Source organism: Schistocerca cancellata, chromosome 4, assembly GCF_023864275.1.
Source record: "Schistocerca cancellata isolate TAMUIC-IGC-003103 chromosome 4, iqSchCanc2.1, whole genome shotgun sequence".
In the NCBI taxonomy this organism is placed as follows: Eukaryota; Metazoa; Arthropoda; class Insecta; order Orthoptera; family Acrididae; genus Schistocerca; species Schistocerca cancellata.
Genome location: NC_064629.1, coordinates 357948358 through 357969581, shown reverse-complemented (window position 1 = coordinate 357969581; position 21224 = coordinate 357948358). Strand labels below are relative to the sequence as shown.

General features: G+C 39.4%; 1 protein-coding gene across 5 annotated transcripts in view; it reads left to right on the top strand.

Annotated features, from left to right (window-relative positions):
• The window catches only part of LOC126184693 (uncharacterized), a 241690-nt gene that overhangs the window by 116172 nt on the left and 104294 nt on the right, over positions 1-21224 (top strand). For all 5 annotated transcript variants that reach the window (XM_049927194.1, XM_049927190.1, XM_049927192.1 and 2 more), the window contains one exon: positions 6837-6975. In XM_049927194.1, coding sequence (XP_049783151.1) covers positions 6837-6975 — 139 coding nt within the window. The remainder of the gene's footprint in view (positions 1-6836; positions 6976-21224) is intronic.

The following is a 21224-nucleotide window of genomic DNA, read 5'->3' as shown; positions in this document are numbered from 1 at the left end:
CAGAGGAAGACTGCACTGTAGTTCCTTCTCTAGATTGTTGCACAGATGACAAAATGGTAGATATCAAAATAGACGACAGAGGGATAGAGAAACAATTAAAATCGCTCAAAAGAGGAAAGGCCGCTGGACCTGATGGGATACCAGTTCGATTTTACACAGAGTACGCGAAGGAACTTGCCCCCCTTCTTGCAGCGGTGTACCGTAGGTCTCTAGAAGAGCGTAGCGTTCCAAAGGATTGGAAAAGGGCACAGGTCATCCACGTTTTCAAGAAGGGACATCGAACAGATGTGCAGAACTATAGACCTATATCTCTAATGTCGATCAGTTGTAGAATTTTGGAACACGTATTATGTTCGAGTATAATGACTTTTCTGGAGACTAGAAATCTACTCTGTAGGGATCAGCATGGGTTTCAAAAAAGACGGTTGTGTGAAAACCAGCTCGCGCTATTCGTCCACGACACTCAGAGGGCCATAGACACGGGTTCCCAGGTAGATGCCGTGTTTCTTGACTTCCGCAAGGTGTTCGATACAGTTCCCCACAGTCGTTTAATAAACAAAGTAAGGACATATGGACTATCAGACCAATTGTGTGATTGGATTGAAGAGTTCCTTGATAACAGAACGGAGCATGTCATTCTCAATGGAGAGAAGTCTTCCAAAGTAAGAGTGATTTCAGGTGGAACGCAGGGGAGTGACATAGGACCGTTGCTATTCACAATATACATAAATGACCTTGTGGATGACATCGGAAGTTCACTGAGGCTTTTTGCAGATGATGCTGTGGTGTATCGAGAGGTTGTAACAATGGAAAATTGTGCCGGACTGGACTCAAACCCGTATTTCCCGCTTCATGTGAATGGCCACCTTAACCACTTAACCACTGTGGATCTGTGCACATGTCTCACGGCTCTTGTCCGCAGCTCGTGGTCCAGTGGCTAGCATTGCTGAAATGACTGATTGATAGCTGGCTGTTGAGAGATGTTTATTTAAAAATGAAGTAATTTGTATGACAGGTTTAATTAATAATATCAACTAAAGTTTAACGTTTTGGCGCCCTACCGCCGAACACAGCAGCCAATCACAGAGCAGCAGCATCATGCAGGCGGTCTTCTTCACGGGAATGGTACCGAATCTAACATCTGTCACCGGTACCTCATCCCACATTGCGTCATCTCTCTGCTTCTTGCATCTCCACTGCCCTGGGAATAGCTTCCTGGAGCCTAATATCAAGGGATTCTGGGTTTTATTCGCGGCCTGGTCGGGGATTTTCTCTGCCCGGGAACTGGGTGTTTCTGTTGTCCTCATCATTTCATCATCATTCGTGACAGTGGTTAGACTGGACTGTGTGACAAATTGGACTTTGTAAAAATTGGGACTTTGTATGGGCACTGATGTCACCGCAGTTGAGCGTCCCACATATCAAACGTCATCATCATCATCGTATCTCACAGCCTGACTCAAAGTTCCATGTGTCGTCGTTCTTCCATCATGATTGTACTTGTACACACATTATGTAATTCCCATACAGGGGAGGTATGGCAAGAAAAAAGGAATAAAAGTGAGATAGTGTTAATACTTTCATCCTTCTTTACCTCCTCTGCATTACTGCAGATGACGTGTCACTGAGCACATTTGTACTGTGCATGCAGTACACGTGAGGTGCCTAGTTGTTTCCACTGCCCTGTGTGGAATACATAAGTTCTTGTACACTTCACTAACCTGCTGTCTTCATGATGATGACGTCCCCAGCGCAGAAAACAGCACGCAGGTCGTGGATCCTTTTTCTTGAGGCTGAAATTAACTTCGCAAGGAACTGCTGCTACGAATAAACTATAACTCATTTGGGATGCCACTCGCGTTTTTATTAATATAGACACGAGAAACTATTCTTGATCACAACACATTGAACATATCTTAACACAGTCATTATACCTGGGTAAAATAAAATGAAATACATCCTGCCACAGACAACATGTCTGTCTACTGGGGCCGTCAGAACTGGAGAATAAAATCACATGAATCAAATACTACTATTACAGACAACATGTCTGTACCTAGCGACGGTCGGAATTGTAGTAAATAAAATTGCACGAAACAAATACTGCTATAACAGACAACATGTCTGTCTACCGTAACAGTCAGAACTGGAGAGCCGGACTACCCGAGACCCTTCGCGCACCAAGCCAGCAAGGCGTGACCCGAACGCCACCGAAGCGCATCGGCAGTAATATCGTCAGTCTTTTGTTTTAGAAATACTTTGATTTTAATAATTTTGAAATGACTGATTGATAGCTGGCTGTTGAGAGATGTTTATTTAAAAATGAAGTAATTTGTATGACAGGTTTAATTAATAATATCAACTAAAGTTTAACGTTTTGGCGCCCTACCGCCGAACACAGCAGCCAATCACAGAGCAGCAGCATCATGCAGGCGGTCTTCTTCACGGGAATGGTACCGAATCTAACATCTGTCACCGGTACCTCATCCCACATTGCGTCATCTCTCTGCTTCTTGCATCTCCACTGCCCTGGGAATAGCTTCCTGGAGCCTAATATGACGGTTGAATAAGCCAGAAACATTACAGAGGGCATTTTAACTGAATGTCGCTGTCTAATATCGGCATATAAATACGAAATTACAGTGCCTATGTTGTTAAGAATAACGATGCAATGTTGCTTCGAACATGAATGCATGTCCAAAGGAACATTGCATCGTTCCTCTTTGTATGTATGTCTGAAATGCATCGTTCTTCGTAACAACACAGGCACTGCAGTATCGTATTTCATTTAACACTGCTTCGGTCAGCACAGCATTCTTCAGTTCGACAGAATCGTAGTCTCAGCACTGCTTGCCCTTCGCTGTTTGTTCGTGGTATAACGAGAGTTGAGAGGTCCAGTGGCTGTTTGCACAAAGCCTCTGTAAATGAACAGGAATGACAGAAGAGGAGGATGGCAATTCTCAATATATATCATGTAGTCGCATAATCGATGGGTACTGCAAATTTCCTGTGGGATGACATTACATCACCATGCTGAAAGAATTTAAAAACTTAGTTCATGATGAAAGAGAAAAAATTACAAAGATCAACAGACAGGATTCATTGTTATGTACATCAAGAAGCACTTTGTGCTAAATTTTCAGCCACGATGGAACTGGTGGTACGAATAATAATAAGTTTTCTGAAGTCGCGCGCGTTATTCCACTGTCTGTTGCAACAGTTTTTGATGGAATTGAACGGAGGGTATGGAGACTTTATATATTACTGCAAAGTACGTTGGTTTAGTGAAAGAGCATGCAAGAATTGATTTTTCTATTGAAAACCCGCTATTGTTGAATTTATGAAGAAAAAAGGAAAAAAAGCGGAAATCAGAACGTTCAGGATGGAATACTGACCTTGCATTGTAAGTGGACTTGATTGCTCACTGCCCACAGTAAGAAATTGCAAGATAGAAAACAACTTATTTCTCACTTGATGGGGGTGCATTTAAAACGAAAATTCCATTTTGGAATGGACAAATTCTGAAAAAAAAACCACCGTCCATTCCCCAAAGCCGCCTGGCGTTAAAGAAAACGCGAGGTTTGAAGAATTCATTATGGCCGTAAAGAATTGGAAGGGTAGCTCCTGTGCAAGTGCAGATGGAACTGATTGACCAGCAATGTAAATCCAGTTTAAAAGACAAATTCTTTTACATTAAAACTGCCCTGCATGTGTACGTTGTTTTCCGCAGGAAGGGTACAAATGTCTCCAGAACGATGTTACAATAGTGAAAAAATATTTCGGTCAACAGATGTGAGTGAAAGGCTGTTTTCGATTATGAGACTAAATAAGTCTCGATTACATGGCAACATGAATGCGAAATTCTGTGACATTGTTTGCGCATGTTCATATGCCATCGATCTGTACCAGATAAAAATTATATGTCTTCATTGCGCCAAACATAATAAAATAGTGTTGAAAATTTGTTCAGTTTATCATACATGTTGTTGAGAAAAATGAAATATGAAAACAAGTGCCATCTATGTGCGGCGCTTTTGTAGTTTCCCCAAATTTCGTCTCCTCGCGCTCTGACAGCGTGGCGTGATGGTGGGTAAGTCTTTCGACCAGGCGAGAGAGTGTGCACGCGTGCAAGAGCACTGCTTGCATGCCGAATTCTTGCCTGTCCCTGGCCTAGATCGTACGTTGGCAGTAGAAAGTGAACAATTTTCTTGTAAAATTTGGTTAATGGATTGTAGAGGAAATGGTTAGTGCTCCTTAATTAATGACGAAAGTTCGGTTTTCCTTATCTCTATGTACTTCCGATTTTTTCTGTTAACAATCCGAAGTTTTGCTGTTAGAGGCGTAGAGGAGAAATGAGCACGAATCGAAACTCTGCGTACACAACAATGAAATACTGACTGGCACTGCTGCTTGACAAATCCATCACACACAGTCACTTTGATATATTTATTCACATTGTTGTGGGTGTGAATACACGGTCTGTCTAAACAATCTACTGGTCGCCTTACTTCTGTTGCTTCATTTCTTCGTAAGAAATCTTCGTAAAAATGTATGGTATCTCGTCGGCAAACAATTAATATTTTACTGTTGAAGCTTTTTAAAATCTTACCCGCTAAATGGATTAGTTTTTCTGACAATATCTTTGGTACCCAGGAAGATCAGTTCAGTGTGACAAAAACTGTGAATTATTTGCAAACATTTTATTTCCTTGTATTGTTCATAAAACAACAGAAATTTGCTGGCCTATAACACGTTTATGATCAATAAGAACTGTGCGCATTTTACTTGTTCGGCTTTTGGGTAGGTCCTTGAATACTGCTCCACTTGGCATCATGCACCTTCTTCTGTAATTTCCACACCATTGACTTACTCAACTTTTGCCTGTCAACACTTGCTTACAAATACCGTCACCTCCTCCCTCGACAATGTCATAGCTTTTTCGATCTCACTGTCAGTAAAATTAAGGACATTATTAAGAAGTTATTGAGAAGTTGTCATGGCTACCCACGAGTGTACCTTCCACGATCACATTTCATGCTCCTCCCACAGTGAAGTAATAATGCATGCTACTTTGAATTGCAACGGCCAAGTAACCAGTTCGCCTTGCCGAGTTATTCGTGAGACAGGATGCCGCTTTCCATCGACGACATTCGCTAAGTAGCGGTCTCAGCTAAGCCTGGAGAAGTAAGATGCCTCCTGAGTTATGGTCCTCTTTCACGTACTTCGCGTCTGAAACTTTTAGTGCATTTACCAGCCGATGTATGGATTTCATGGATGTACGGACTTCCTAGTAACGTGGGCTGAAAACTCCTCGCTGTGACCACATTCTCTCGTGGTTCTCAGTCCGAAGATGGGTTTCATTCTGAATAACTATAGCAACCTACATCGTTTTGAAATTGCTTAAACACCTGGGTCAGCGGCTTTGCCCACATTGTGTTCTGCATGCATAGTCTGTGACGGATTGCTGCACATATCTGCTGCAAGACCCCCACCAGCTCAACTGTGTGCATATCGATGTCCGCTGGTGCAGATATTCAAATTGTGTTAGTTATATCACACGAGGCTCCCAAAACCGCTTTTTGTAAACGAATTTCCCAATACCTCATATGGATGGTCATGTAAACGCTTCAAAATCCGCATCTGGTCGTTGATTTTTCCAATTCTGCAATCGATTTTCGCTCCCACGTGAAAGCAACCGGTTTTGAAGAGTGCTTGGGCTGTGAGGTGTCGTTTGTTTTCAAAAATTTGCGGCCAGAGTGAGTTTTTGTGCCGGTCGATGTGGCCGAGCGGTTCTAGGCGCTTCAGTCCAGTACCGCGCTGCTGCTACGGTCGTAGGTTCGAATCCTGCCTCGGGCATGGATGTGTGTGATGTCCTTAGGTTAGTTAGGTTTAAGTAGTTCTAAGTGTAGGGGACTGATGACCTCAGATGTTAAGTCCCATAGTGCTTATAGCCATTTGAACCATTTGATTTTCTGTGCAGTGAAGAATAAGTAGAAATACTAGACTGAAAGTGTTACACCTCGTCTATTTGAAGAGAAACAGCGATTGTGCTGACTAAATCATAAGCTGTATCAGCTGTTTCCCAGACGGCTTATTTAACTGGGATAACAACCCACTTCAAATCTTAACAGCTAAAAACGGTTTCCGAAATTCGGTTTTCGTCTTCTGGAAAATGAGTCGTATGTATTATTCCCGCAAACAAAGTTTACACTCGGGGCAGTGGATGATGGGAGCGACTGTAAATGGGAAATGCCTTTACGGTCGCTCCCATCAGTCACCACGGCGAGTGCCAACTTTGTTTGTGCGTATAACGCAGTGAGTGACCTATTCCAAAACCTGCTTTAAAAGGTTAATATTTTGGATGCTGTTTCACAACAGATACACTCGTTAATGACCATTGTTATTACCAATATTTTTCTTGTGTCAAGAAACAGAACAAAATATGATCATAAAATGGAAGGAAAAAGAAAAATATACTAAGACTTCAAGTGTTGAACATTAGTTAATAAAGGAGTCAAATACTTACGTACACATTTTCCAAAGACTTGCCTGGGCACATGAAATTTCTGTGGAAAATGTAGTTGATTTTGAGATTAAATTAAAGATCTTCCTGCCAACCAACTCTTCCACTGAGGAGTATCTTCACAGGAATTCTTAAAACTAATATCTAAAAATGAAGTTTGTTGTATTGTTTTTGTTATAATATAATCTACATTAGTTATTTTACATCATATTGCTGCATAATTGTCTTTAAATTTTATTGTGCATTAACAATATTTATTAATGTATTACATAATATAATTGTATGTACATTTATGTACTCTGTTTCATTTCAGAACTAATTTGCCAAAGGAAATAATGGGATTTCCAGACTACCCATTCCCTGAATCAGGTGAATCTTTTGTGCATCACACTAAGGTTTTAAAATATTTGGAACATTATGCCATCCACTATGAGCTTCTCAAATATATAAAAGTAAGAAACTTTTGTATAAATCATGATTTCTAGATTTTTAATGAATCCTAGAAACAGACTGTTGTAATTCTGAATAGTTTGCAGGTGTCTTTTTCTGTTATTGTGGAAATAATTTTCAGTTCCTTTTCTTTGATATGTGTATGGTGCCATCAAAACAGATAATGCATCAGCTTTTTATGTTAATGATAAGTGCATTTCCTTCTCAATAAATACAGTTTTTTAGTTAAATATATGTACCACTACATAGAATAGTGTCACATTCTTCTGGTTTGATAATCAGTTCAAGGATATTTCCAGATAATGAGAGCAAAGCACAAAAAATTATGAACAATTCCAGCAGTGACCATGTACAGTGTCTGTGTCACTATCATTTCAATCATTAATATTGCAGTACTACTCAGTCTCTGCTGAAAATAAAAGTTCTTATACCCATAAACTATCATACCAGTTAATTTGAGACCATTTTTTTGACTGAGCAAATAAAATACAGTTTAAGCAACATTTTGTTTGTAATAGAAGGAGAAACATTACTTCCTTTGGCACTGGATGTCATGTGAATGGGAAATCTTTTATATTGTCTGATGCCACACAAATATTGCAAAAGTAAATTTGAAAATAAATTCTGACAGGCATCTAATGACTTTTAAAGCTTGGTATAATTGCCAGTCAACATAGTCAAATTAAATTTATGTGCCACTCCATAGAGCAGCGTCAAATTTATCTGGTTTCGTAGTCACTTCTGAGATGTTTCTGGACAATGACAACAAAACACTAAAAAGTATTAATATTTGTAGCAATAGCATCCTAAGGTGTCTTTGGTACTGCACTGTCATTTCAGTTTTGTAACGCTGCACAGCATTACTCAGAGACTGAGAACCTGAGAGGCACAAATGGGCTATACCTAAATTTTGTCCATTGTACTGGAGTAACAGCAACTGCTTCAACATGATGGTGTAGTTATAATTATAGCGGGAATTTATGAGTCTCAAACCGGGAAGCTCTTTTTGTATAATTATCAAAATTAAATTCAGCATGCACAACCAAAAGATGTAGGAACTTCAGTCAAGAAACTGTGGAGGTATATATTAAAATAACCAAGTCTTGCCATGCAATCAGTCAGCAAACATACTTCTTCAATCACAACTGCAATAACTTTTCAACTAAGGTCATGAGTAATTTGAATGAATGCTTCCTTTTTGTAACAGTACTTGAATGAGTATCACAAATACAGATCATGGTAACAAAAGGAATCAAAATGTCTAGAATTAACAAGAGGAAACTGCATATGGATGCAAAAGTTAATTGAAAACCCAAATTGCTTAAATATGTAAGCACATACACGTACAAAAAAGTGGTTAAAATAGCAGAGTTTACTACAGACAGTAGATTCATTTCAACTATGGAAAAAATCAAAAGCTGTTTGGTCTGTTATGCCCCTCGAAACTAGTGATAATGGTAGAACTACTACAGATCCTAGTGCCATATGTGAATCCTTCAATGACTTCATCATAATTTGCAATAAAATGGGTGACTGATCACCACTGAGTGCAAATCATTATATTCTGCTTGGACAAATACAAGGATTTTTGGGATTGTGTCCATATTTTACACTTCCTCTCATACTTTTGTGTGAAAAATTACAAACAATAAAGGTAGAAAAATTATGTAGCTTGTATTTGATACATATAAATATTATTTGTAGAAATGAAAGTGTTCTACTGTTCTGAAAGGAATTCCTTAATACTACAAAAATATTTTTTTGTAAGAAACTTTTCAAGGCCATTTCAAAGCAGCTTCTGCTTGAGCTTTTTAATTTTTTTGATCTCTGTTATAGGATTTGATCTGCATGTAATAGAGGCTGTTGTCTGCTCTTTTTGTATTTTGTCTTTCCAGGTGATAATCATATTCTTTCCTAGTATTGCAAATGTGGATACCTCTATTTACACTACTAAATTGTTTGTACTTCAAAACTAGTTGAACAGTGTTATAAACATGCAGGGTGTTTCACAGGTAATGACACACTTCTAGAGGTTGTAGTGTGGATTTAGTAGATAACATTTTACGTAAGAACCCATGTCCAGAAATGGTTCATTCCCATGTTACAAGGAATACAAGAGCTACTCAGTTCCACACTAGATGCCTCTTATGCAGTGTGCCTGTTATGGTAGGCTACTTACATTCATGAATGGTATGATAGTATGATGTCACATGATGTCCTTTGTTTCCATCTGCCTTGTTTTCATGCTTCCTTGTGATGCGTTAGTTGACATTATGGTGACTAGTACCGCAGTAACAGGATGCCCAAGTACAAGTTCACAAAGTACACTGATATGCTGTTAATTTACAGTGAAATACACTGTAATGAAAGAGAAGCTCAATGTATGCACCATGAGCACTTTCCAAATTGTGTGAATCCATTTCATCCCATGTTTTCCAGAGTTGAACAATGATGTGGGAAAGAGGGAAATTCACAAACGACAGAGAAAACTATGGTGCTTTAAGAAGGCAGCACACTGTCATATTGGAATAGGAACTGCTTCATCAAGTTAAAGAGAACCCGTTGATAAGTACTCAAGCCATTGCATATGCCTTGCATGTGTCACTCATCTGTCTAGCATGTTGTGTTTGAACAGCAACTCCACCCATATCACCCTCAGAAAGTACACGCAGATTTTGTGCCACTTGTTAATATCTGTGCTTTGTTCTTACACCATTGTGTGGATTTTACTCAGTTTCCAAGGGTGTAATTTTGATCACTGACAAAGCACATTTCAACAAGGAAGGTGTTATGAACATTCAAAATACCCACATTTGGGATCAAGAAAATCCCAAAGCCATATGTACACAAAGATTTCAGCACACCTTCAGTATCGATGTCTGGGCAGGTATCTGTGATGGGTGTGTGATTGGGCCATGCATCTGTCTTCCCTACCTAATGGGTGCCAGGTACTTGGCATTCCTGTAACAAATGCTGGCAGAGTTTTTGGAAGAGGTGCCATAGGACATTCACCACAAATTATGGTTCCGGCATGCTGGTACAGCAATACATTTTGCAGGTTACATCCAAGACTATCTGAACAAAATCTATGGGGACAGGTGGATCGATCTAGGTGAGGTGGACCACATGCTTGGCCACCAAGATCCCCAGATTTAACCCGTTTGGGCTTTTTCTTGTGGGGGGGCACATGAAGAGTCTTGTTTATGAAACCCTTGTTCAGAGATCTACGGTTGCACTGATCGTGGCTGTGGCAGAAGTGAGTGCACTGATCATGGCTGTGGCAGAAGTGAGTAACCATACACCACACATGTTGGACAGAGTTCATGTGACCTTACTGTGCAGATACACTGTGTGCACCAAACATGGTGGTTGTCATATTGAACAGTTGTTGTAATATCACAGTAAATAGGAGTGAAATCTGTACATCGTGTTTTCCTTGTAACATTAAGATGAACTGATCCTGGACATGGGTTCCTACGAGGGTCACTCCAAAAGAAATGCACACTATTTTTGTAAAAATACAGTTTTCATTCTGCATGTGTGAAAGTTTTACAGTGTGTAGATACATCCTTCCCGCTTGTTTTCAAACTTAGTTCAACCTGTTCCCGAGAGTGGTACCATCACAGCATGACTTCAAGATGGCTGGTACACTTAACATTCATCAGGAGGACCGTGCTGTCATTGAATTCCTGTGTTGTGAAAATGAGATAGTGAGAAACGTCCACGAGAGGTTGAAAAAGGTGCATGGAGATGCTGCTGTCGAACACTGTACAGGTAGTCGGTGGGCAAGCAGGTTATGTGATGAAAGTGGGCACGGCAATATTGAGGATTGTCCTCGCAGTGGCAGGCCTCGTACTGCACACACTCCAGACAATGTGCAGAGAGTTAACGAATTGGTTGCTGCTGACAGATGCATCACAGTGAGCGAATTGTCACGCTATGTTGGGATACGGGAAGGAAGTGTTTGCAGAATACTGAAAGTGTTGGCATTAAAAAAGGTTTGTGCCAGGTGGGTTCCCAGGATGTTGACAGTGGCTCACAAAGACACAAGAAAAATGGTATGCAGCAAACTTTTGGAACAGTACGAGAATGGTGGAGATGAATTTCTTGGAAGAATTGTGACAGGTGATGAAACATGGCTCCATCATTTTTCACCAGAGATGAAGAGGCAATCAATGGAGTGGCATCATGCAAATTCACCCAAGAAAAAAGAAAAAAAATTCAAAACCACACCTTCTGCTGGAAAAGCTATGGCTACAGTGTTTTTCAATTCTGAATGACTCTTGCTTGTGGACATCATGCCAAGTGGAACCATCATAAATTCTGATGCATATGTGATGACACTGAAGAAACTTCAAGCTCGACTGAGTCATGTTCGACCACATCGGCAAAAGCAGGATGTTTTGCTGTTGCACGACAATGCACGGCCACATGTCAGTCAAAAAGCCATGGAAGTGATAACAAAACTTGGATGGACAACACTGAAACACCCATCTTACAGTCCTGACCTGGCTCCATGTGACTATCATCTCTTTGGGAAACTGAAAGACTCTCTTCATGGAACAAGGTTTGAAGATGATGACTCCCTTGTGCACACTGCCAAACAGTGGCTCCAACAGGTTGGTCCAGAATTTTACTATGCGGGTATGCAGGCGCTGGTTCCAAGATGGCATAAGGCAGTTGAGTGGGATGGAAATTATGTGGAGAAATGAAAATATTGTTCCTAAAGGATGTATCTACACACTGTAAAACTTTCAAACATATAGAATAAAAGATGGATTTAAAAAAAAATAGTGTGCATTTCTTTTGGAGTGACACTCGTATGTAAAACTTGACCTACAAAAGCCCCTCTAAAACTTCTAAAAGTGTGTAGCATGAATTGTAAAACACCCTGTATAATGCTGATGGTGTTAGCAGATTCTTACCTTTGAAAATCCCTTAAAAAAAAAAAAAATAAAAAAAAAGGATGAATACCCTATTTACTTGCTTGTGAACAGCACACTTCCATACTTCAATTCCATACGTGAGCTGTGGATATATTAAAGCATAGTAGATAATGCTTATTTGCTCATAATTAGGAAATTGCACCATTATCCTCATTGCATAAATTGGTTTTTATAATTTTTGGCATAAGAAATCAATATGATGCTCCCAAGGAAAGCCTGTTTTTATCATCCAATTTTATTTCTGTACTGTCACCAGACAAAACACTCCATTGCACTTCATGTAGTCTGTGGCGTATTTGAAAGTCCATTAGACTTGTTTTACTGTTTTTTTAAACTTAAATGATTGTTTTGGAACTAACTTTTCAATTGAAGTAAGTTGTCAGAACAATTTTGGGCCAGGTCATTCATGCTGGGTCCCCAGTTAACAGCTATAGTTCATCCACATAGTTAAGTACCTTGCTGTTTCGTTCTGTGGGCGGACTGTTAATATATGATGTGAATAATAAAGGATGGCAATAGAGGGTCAGTTTTGATCCTTAGGGCACATCACAGTTTACTATAGCTGGTCTGGACCTGTACTGCTTAATAATGTTGCCTACTTTGCTTGTGACTTGTGTGACCTGATATCTGTCTTGTAGGCATGACTGTAAGAGGTTTTTGGCTATTCCTCTGATACCAAAAGTTTCCAGTTTATAAGCAGCAGCTTGTGAGATACTGTGGTAAATGTACGTGATAGATTTAGGAGCAAACGTGCATGCTTTATTTCTGATCTAACTTTATAAATATTGCTGTTGTGTAGCCTTTCCTAAAACCATGTTGGGTTTCTCTTAGCGCTTTTTCTTTGACATGAAAGTTTTCTAACCTTATTGCAATAACCTTTCCTAACACTTCACTCACAACTGGAATTAAGCTGGTGGGTCACTGGTTTTCGACTTTGTCACTATTGTCTTTTTTGTGCAGTCACTTGACTACTGTACATTTTAATTCAGATGGAAACACAACTTTAGTCAGACTTTCATTGTAGAGGTGGACAACAATTGTACTATTGGTATAGAACTCGATAAGATCATCAAAACATGAGATAAAGAAATACCTGTAATATGTATTTGAACAAAAGGTAAACAAATCAACATTAAGTGCCTTGCTTTTGCTGATGGCCTAGCAATAATTACCTGGATTGCTGAGGAAGTCAGCTATACCACCGAGAAGATTCATGAGACCTCCATCAAGACTGGACTCCAAATGTCTTACAAAAGAACAATAACTCAATTCGAAGAGCTCAAACTTGGGATCACTTGCAACCAAGTATGGCAGCACACGAGTTAAACCTTTATGTTGGTGAAATTATTGAAAATTCTAGCAATAAAAGACTAGCTAACAAACTATGTACAGAAAAATTGTGTAAAGACTACACAGCTACCTCACAAGAAATATCTGCCCATCAAAGTGAAACCACACAGTCTTTCTTACAGAAGCACTGTAAGCAATGGAGACTTCATCATTAACTGCCAGTGTCAAAGATATCAAGAAAATAGAATGACAAATACTGAGAAAAATATTTGGACCCAAAATTCAAGATGGTATGTGGAGGCACAAAAGCTCAGAAGAACTATATTTGCTGACTGAGCATTTCACCTCACTTGCACAGAGAATACATATGAAATACTGTGGTCATACAGCACAAATCGATGACTCTTGCTTGACTCAGAAACTCTTCCACAATATCAGTGGAACCCAAGAAACCAGACAGCATTGTATGGAAGGGGGAGAGGGGAGTTTGCAGTCAGCTGAAAGAGATCTGCATGCATGTGAGAGCTCTGCACAAGTGCAGAGTTGTTGGTTGTTGCTGTTATATAATATCACTGATTTATTTACAAGAGAATGACTTCTGTATATGTAAGCATTTTTGTTCCAATCATTAGGGATAGTATATGTATAATTATCGGGAGTGTCAAGAAACTTATCTACTTAAAGCTTTTAGTTTACAGAAAAAGCTCATTGGAGCCATGGTGGGAGATAAAAAGAAACAATGCTATTGACCTTAATTTGAAAATCTAAATCTAGTGTCCATTCCAGCCATGTATGTTTATGAGACTCTCATTTTCACAAAGAGAAACCCACAACTGTTTTGAGCTATTGCTTCTTGAATCAACATGAGATTAGACACAGAGAAAATTACACATTACCTAGCCACAGACTAAAACAGTATGAACGAACTCCACATTACAGACATGTAATATATAAATAAAATATGTAAGTAGAAATGTGACCCAAATCTAAACAGATCCTGAGGCAGACCTGGAAAAATACATGGAAAGTAAATTTTACTTATTTATTCATTTATCTAGCAATCATTTCACAGTGATATAGGATTTGTTGTCATAATACAATGAAAATAAATAGCTCCAATATACACCTGTATGGTAAGTACAAGGTGGTTTTGCTAAATGAGGGCAAACTGCAGGAAACTGCTGGTCCCTGAGAGGATAAGTAGCAAAATAGATCGGTCATATCAACGTACGGCCAGAAATGCATGTCAGGGTAGGTACACCCACTTGCAAGTGGAGGTAAAGGATCTTCACTAGTGTAAGTTTCAATGATCAAAGGCACACATGAGAACAGACCAGGTAAATGAGGATGTTTTGTCTGTACTAGTGTTTTAGCTTCACACTCAATAGGGAAGAAAACTGGAGGACCATCTTGTAGTAGCCACATCACCCTTCATACAACTAAAGGCATATCAACCAGCAGGGAAGGCTGGGTGACCCGCAAAAAAATGTGGGCCTCATCTATGAAGTGTTTTGGAAGGATGCCTGGTCCCACAAGGTGGTTACCAATAATTCCAGTCCACACATTGAGGCTGAACCTGTGCTGCTGGTTCACTGTCACCATATCATGTCTTCTGTAACCTACAGGCGAGTGGTTAGAAGGCTGACAATACTGCCCCTCATAAAGGTAGCCTCAGCTGTGAATAGGATGGATGACAGAAATTCCAGTACCATGATGGCCTGTGCAACAAACCAGCAACAAAATGTCACTGTGGAGGAAATCCATATGTAATAACGCTTGCACATGCTGTAAGTGATACGGATAGGGGCAGTTGCAGAGAATGTTCCACATGATTGTCAGGCTTAGCCTGTGCTGGCTGGCTACTTGCCAGATGCTTATACTTGTCTCACTAGAAAAAGCATCTTTTATCTTCACCTTCAGTTGGGTGTACCTCCATTGGAACACAGTTCTCGTCAAGCACCATATGACTTCTCATGCTGCTTATCCGTTCAGGGATCGTTTCCTGTAGTTAGTCCCATTTAGCAAAATCACCCTGTGCAAGTACGCTTATGATGATGGAACAGGTGGTTGGTCTTGGCCGTGCTGAAGGAACCATGGCAGCATTTTCCTGAAATGATTTAGCAAAACCATGGAAAACCTACAGGGTGTTTCAAAAATGACCGGTATATTTGAAACGGCAATAAAAACTAAACGAGCAGCGATAGAAATACACCGTTTGTTGCAATATGCTTGGGACAACAGTACATTTTCAGGCGGACAAACTTTCGAAATTACAGTAGTTACAATTTTCAACAACAGATGGCGCTGCAAGTGATGTGAAAGATATAGAAGACAATGCAGTCTGTGGGTGCGCCATTCTGTACGTCGTCTTTCTGCTGTAAGCGTGTGCTGTTCACAACGTGCAAGTGTGCTGTGGACAACATGGTTTATTCCTTAGAACAGAGGATTTTTCTGGTGTTGGAATTCCACCGCCTAGAACACAGTGTTGTTGCAACAAGACGAAGTTTTCAATGGAGGTTTAATGTAACCAAAGGACTGAAAAGCGATACAATAAAGGATCTGTTTGAAAAATTTCAACGGACTGGGAACGTGACGGATGAACATGCTGGAAAGGTAGGGCTACTGCGTACGGCAACTACAGAGGGCAACGCGCAGCTAGTGCAGCAGGTGATCCAACAGCGGCCTCGGGTTTCCATTCGCCGTGTTGCAGCTGTGGTCCAAATGACGCCAACGTCCACGTATCATCTCATGCGCCAGAGTTTACATCTCTATCCATACAAAATTCAAACGCGGCAACCCCTCAGCGCCACTACCATTGCTGCATGAGAGACATTCGCTAACGATATAGTGCACAGGATTGATGACGGCGATATGCATGTGGGCAGCATTTGGTTTACTGACGAAGCTTATTTTTACCTGGACGGCTTCGTCAATAAACAGAACTGGCGCATATGGGGAACCGAAAAGCCCCATGTTGCAGTCTCATCGTACCTGCATCCTCAAAAAGTACTGGTCTGGGCCGCCATTTCTTCCAAAGGAATCATTGGCCAATTTTTCAGATCCGAAACGATTACTGCATCACGCTATCTGGACATTCTTCGTGAATTTGTGGCGGTACAAACTGCCTTAGACGACACTGCAAACACCTCGTGGTTTATGTAAGATGGCGCCCGGCCACATCGCACGGCCGACGTCTTTAATTTCCTGAATGAATATTTCGATGATCGTGTGATTGCTTTGGGCTATCCGAAACATACGGGAGGCGGCATGGATTGGCCTCCCTATTCGCCAGACATGAACCCCTGTGACTTCTTTCTGTGGGGACACTTGAAAGACCAGGTGTACCGCCAGAATCCAGAAACAATTGAACAGCTGAAGCAGTACATCTCATCTGCATGTGAAGCCATTCTGCCAGACACGTTGTCAAAGGTTTCGGGTAATTTCACTCAAAGACTACGCCATATTATTGCTACGCATGGTGGATATGTGGAAAATATCGCACTATAGAGTTTCCCAGACCGCAGGGCCATCTGTTGTTGACAATTGTAACTACTGTAATTTCGAAAGTTTGTCTGCCTGAAAATGTACTGTTGTCCCAAGCATATTGCAACAAACGGTGTATTTCTATCGCTGCTCATTTAGTTTGTATTGCCGTTTCAAATATACCGGTCATTTTTGAAACACCCTGTAAATCTGTATGACAATACATAACAAACTCCATCCTCCCAGATATGAAGTCACTGTGTTAAAAACTGCACTTCCTCGTTCAGATAGTCCCTGCTCTTCAGTATTCTATTGATTATACACAATTTATACCAGATATCTTACAATAAAAACATTGTTTTGCACTGTACCACTTGACATATTGTGAATACCTGCTGGTGACTCCAAGACCACAAATGTGTACAACTCCATGTCCTCCCTGCAGTACATCTGCAAAACTGAGTCAACACCCTCCCTGATGAGTAAGATGTTTAGCTAAGGAGAATGACAAGGCATTACTATCATGCACCAGAGATCTTGCCATATTTGCTTGTAAAAGCATTACATTGTAATTATGTATGATAATATGAAAGGGTGTTGTTGTTGTCCCCTTTTGTTATTAACCCCTACTTTGAGTCCTTTAAGTAATCTTTAATTAACTAATTTTAATTACTTATAAATTGTTTTTTAGGTGCCTTTTTAAATAAATGTACTTTACTATCTTGTTAATACGTTTTGAGAATTTGCTATACAGTTTTATTCACTGGTGAAAATTGCTGTTTTAAGCTTTTTGTTGGTTTTCCTTGGTAAATGCGAGTCCAAACTGGCTCTTCTTCAATTATTATGTATTGAATTATTAGCAAAATACTTATAACAAAACATTCTCAGCTGTAAATAAACAATTTTGATATAACTTTGTTGGTATGTAAATGTGTCAAAATAAGGCAATATGTATTTTTTTGTTTTTGCCCAATTTCACTTTTAAGTGATGACGCACACTCCGAAATGATATTTAGCATATTAGGTTTAGAGGGAATATCTTTGAAACCATGACATATAAAAACATGTTTCATACAAAAGTTGAAATCGAATTAACATTTTTGAGAACTGTACAATCCACGTTTGTAATAATTTGAAATTTTGAAAAATACGAGGGCTATCCACAAAGTACATTACGTTTTGGAATTAAAAATAAATAAAGTATTGGAAATTTTTTTAATTATATACAAATGAAAGCCACACCTAAATACAACTTTTCTACATAGTTGCCATATAAATTAAGGCACTTATCATAGTGATGGACGAGCTTGGAAATTCCTATGTCGTAAAATTCGGCCACCTGCGCCTTCAACCACGTGGTTACCTCTTCTTGAAGCTGTGCGTTGTCATCAAAACGCTGCATAGCCAACCACTTCTTCATTGCTGGGAATAAGTGGAAGTTGCTCGGTGCCAGGTCAGGACTGTACGGCGGATGAGGAAACAACTCCCACTTAAAGGACTCGAGAACTTTGCGAGTGGCATTTACCATGTGGGACCGTGCGTTGTCGTGAATGAGCAAGATCTTTGAGCCCAATTTTCCCCTGCGCTTGTTTTGTATTGCTCTTCTGAGGTTGTGCAGAGTTTGGCAATACCTTTGAGAGTTTATTGTAGTGCTTCTTTCCAGGAAATTCACAAAAATCACACCTTTTCTGCCCCAAAAGACAGTCACCATCACCTTCCTTGCCGACATTGTCTGCATGCATTTCTTGGGTTTTTGGGGGGAATTTGTGTGCCCCCACTGCATTGACTGCAATTTTGTCTTGCAGTTCACATGCTTAACCCATGTTTCATCACCAGTAACGATGCGATTGAGTAATGAGTTGCCATCTTTCTCGTAAGCGTCCAAAAACCTTAACGCTGCAGCCATTCGCTGATTTTTGTGAATCTCTGTCATGATTTTTGGTATCCATCTTGCACAAAACTTACGGTAACCAAGGTTTTGGGTAATGATTTTGTGCAACAAATTTCGTGAAAGTTGTGGAAAACTCATAGAGAGTTCCGTTATTGTGAACTTACGGTTTTCACGGACCGCGGCATCGACTTTTTCGACAAGTTCGGCAGTCACTATGCTGGGTCTTCCACTTCGCTCTTCGTATTGAACGTTAGTTCGGCCATTTTTAAATTTTATGACCCATTGACCCACTCCACCTTCAGTGATTATGTTGTCCCCATACACTTCACAAAGCTGCTGATAGATTTCTATCGGTGTACAGTTTTTTGCAGTCAGAAACCTTATTACAGCATGCACTTCACACTTCACGGCATTTTAAATTAACGCTGACATTTCAAACTCTCACAGTAACTCGACGGAGTACAGCACGAACCTCTCACTAGCACGGCAGGATGCCGACTGAGCGGCAGAATGCCATGACACCAAGATGGCCACGCTAGCCCCGCCCCTAACGGACACAAACGAAAGCGTAATGTACTTTGTGGATAGCCCTCGTACCCCACCATAATTAATTAATTTTGAAGAATGAAACATTTTGTTACAACATAAAGTAAAGAAGCTTTCATGCCACATACATCCATGTGTAACAAGAGCTGAATTCTGAAATACAGTTTTTGGAAAATTGTACACAATGTGCTGTCAGAGTATTTTCAAGATACCTAATTAAAATAGCTAAATGCTCATTATTATTCTAATAATTTGTTATAATTCTTATTGTTTGATTATTATTGTTTACATTTTGAATTGTTATTTTAAAATTTAAATTTATGTTTCTTGTTTTTTAATTTAATTTAATTTTAATTTTAATTTTGATAACTGAAAATAATAAATAACTCATTATTATGATACAAAATCATTACAGTAATGATTACGTTTAAAGAAATAAATGAAACAGAAGGTTTTTATACAGCATGTTAATAAAATGAACAATTTGTTCACATAATATACACAATGGAGAACACAATATAAAATAAAATAAAATAAAATTCTGCAGTATTTAAAATTGTCACAGGTGATCCTCTTAATATCCTCATTTGTCTCAGGCATATTTCAGTACATTGGTAATCCCTGGCAAGGGTAACTGCTTACATACTAGTGACTGTAGCTTGATTATATTGTTTCTCAAGTGGAGACATCGTAATCATTCAGCAAAATTAGATTTGAGAATTTTCTCACAAAGTTTGTCCAACATCGAACGCCTTATATGGCTCATGATTGTACCTGTCCCATGAGGCTTTCTGCGATCACCAGATGAACAGGTTTCTTGCTCTCATTTATAATGCTCAAAATCTTTGTTTTTCACACTGACCACACCCCTCTTCATGTTTCAAAGCCCCAAGTTTTTTGTGATGACATCAAAATCTGGTAAAATAATAACTGAGCATGTCAAAAGAAATTGGCAGAAGTTTTCTTTCTCAGTGTGTGAGAAAAATATGTATTATTGTTAGATGCTGCGGACGGTCACTAAGAAAAATCTGTTTTGACCATCATACATGGGGATAAGGAAATTGTCCGTCTGGCAATCCCAAAGGCTCAATGGGACAGATACAGCTATTGGACGTATAAGTCATACAATGTTTGAAGAACTTCCAATTGAGAAACAATACAATCAAGCTGCAGTCAGTAGTACATAATCAATTCTCTTTGCCAAGGTTTTCTAGTGTACTGAAATATGGTTGATACAAATCAGGATATTCAGAGGATTGCCTGTCACAATTTTCAAATCCTGCTGAATTTTGTTTTATATTGTGCTGCCTGTCCAGTGGCGGATTCAGAAAAACCTGAAGGAGGGAACACTAAAGATATCTTGAGCTACCTTTACTTTTACCATAGTAAAAAATAATCAACTCACATGAAAAGTTTCAGAAAGTTGTATTTAAACTGATTATACACATATACAAGACATAGCCATCTTATGATATAAAAAAGTTAGAATTGTGGTTCTCTTCCTTAAATGACAGACAGAGTAACGTATTGAGATCACTATAATGGCCACGACTTCTCTCGTAGGTATGTGTTAACAGAATGGCCGTGACTTCTCTCGTAGGTATGTGTTAGCTATCTATGTGCCAGACAGAAACATATAAAATACAATGAAGCAGATGCATGTGCTACATAGGAAAGTGCTACTACTCAATAACTTGATTCATTGGAGTTGACTGACAAAAGACTGGTGGGAGTGGTGTGAGTGGCAATGCAGCAGCCCCACAAGGGGGGGGGGGGGGGCAGCCCCCGGGGGGAGGGGGGGCAGCCCCCATATGTATCCGCCACTGTGTCTGTCGTGTGTATTATGTGAAGAAATTTCGTTTATGTTATGTGTGTGGTGTAAAAAAATGTCATGTTTCAAGCATTTCTTTGTAGATAATCATTATTGTAATGATTTCGTAAAACAATGATGAATTACTGTTATTTATTATTTTCAGTTACCTAAATACATGTATGTGAAATGATAAACTAATTTAAAAAAAGAAAAAAAACACATAAATTTACAATGTAAAATAACAGTTTAAAACATAAAACAAAAATAATTAGAATAATAATG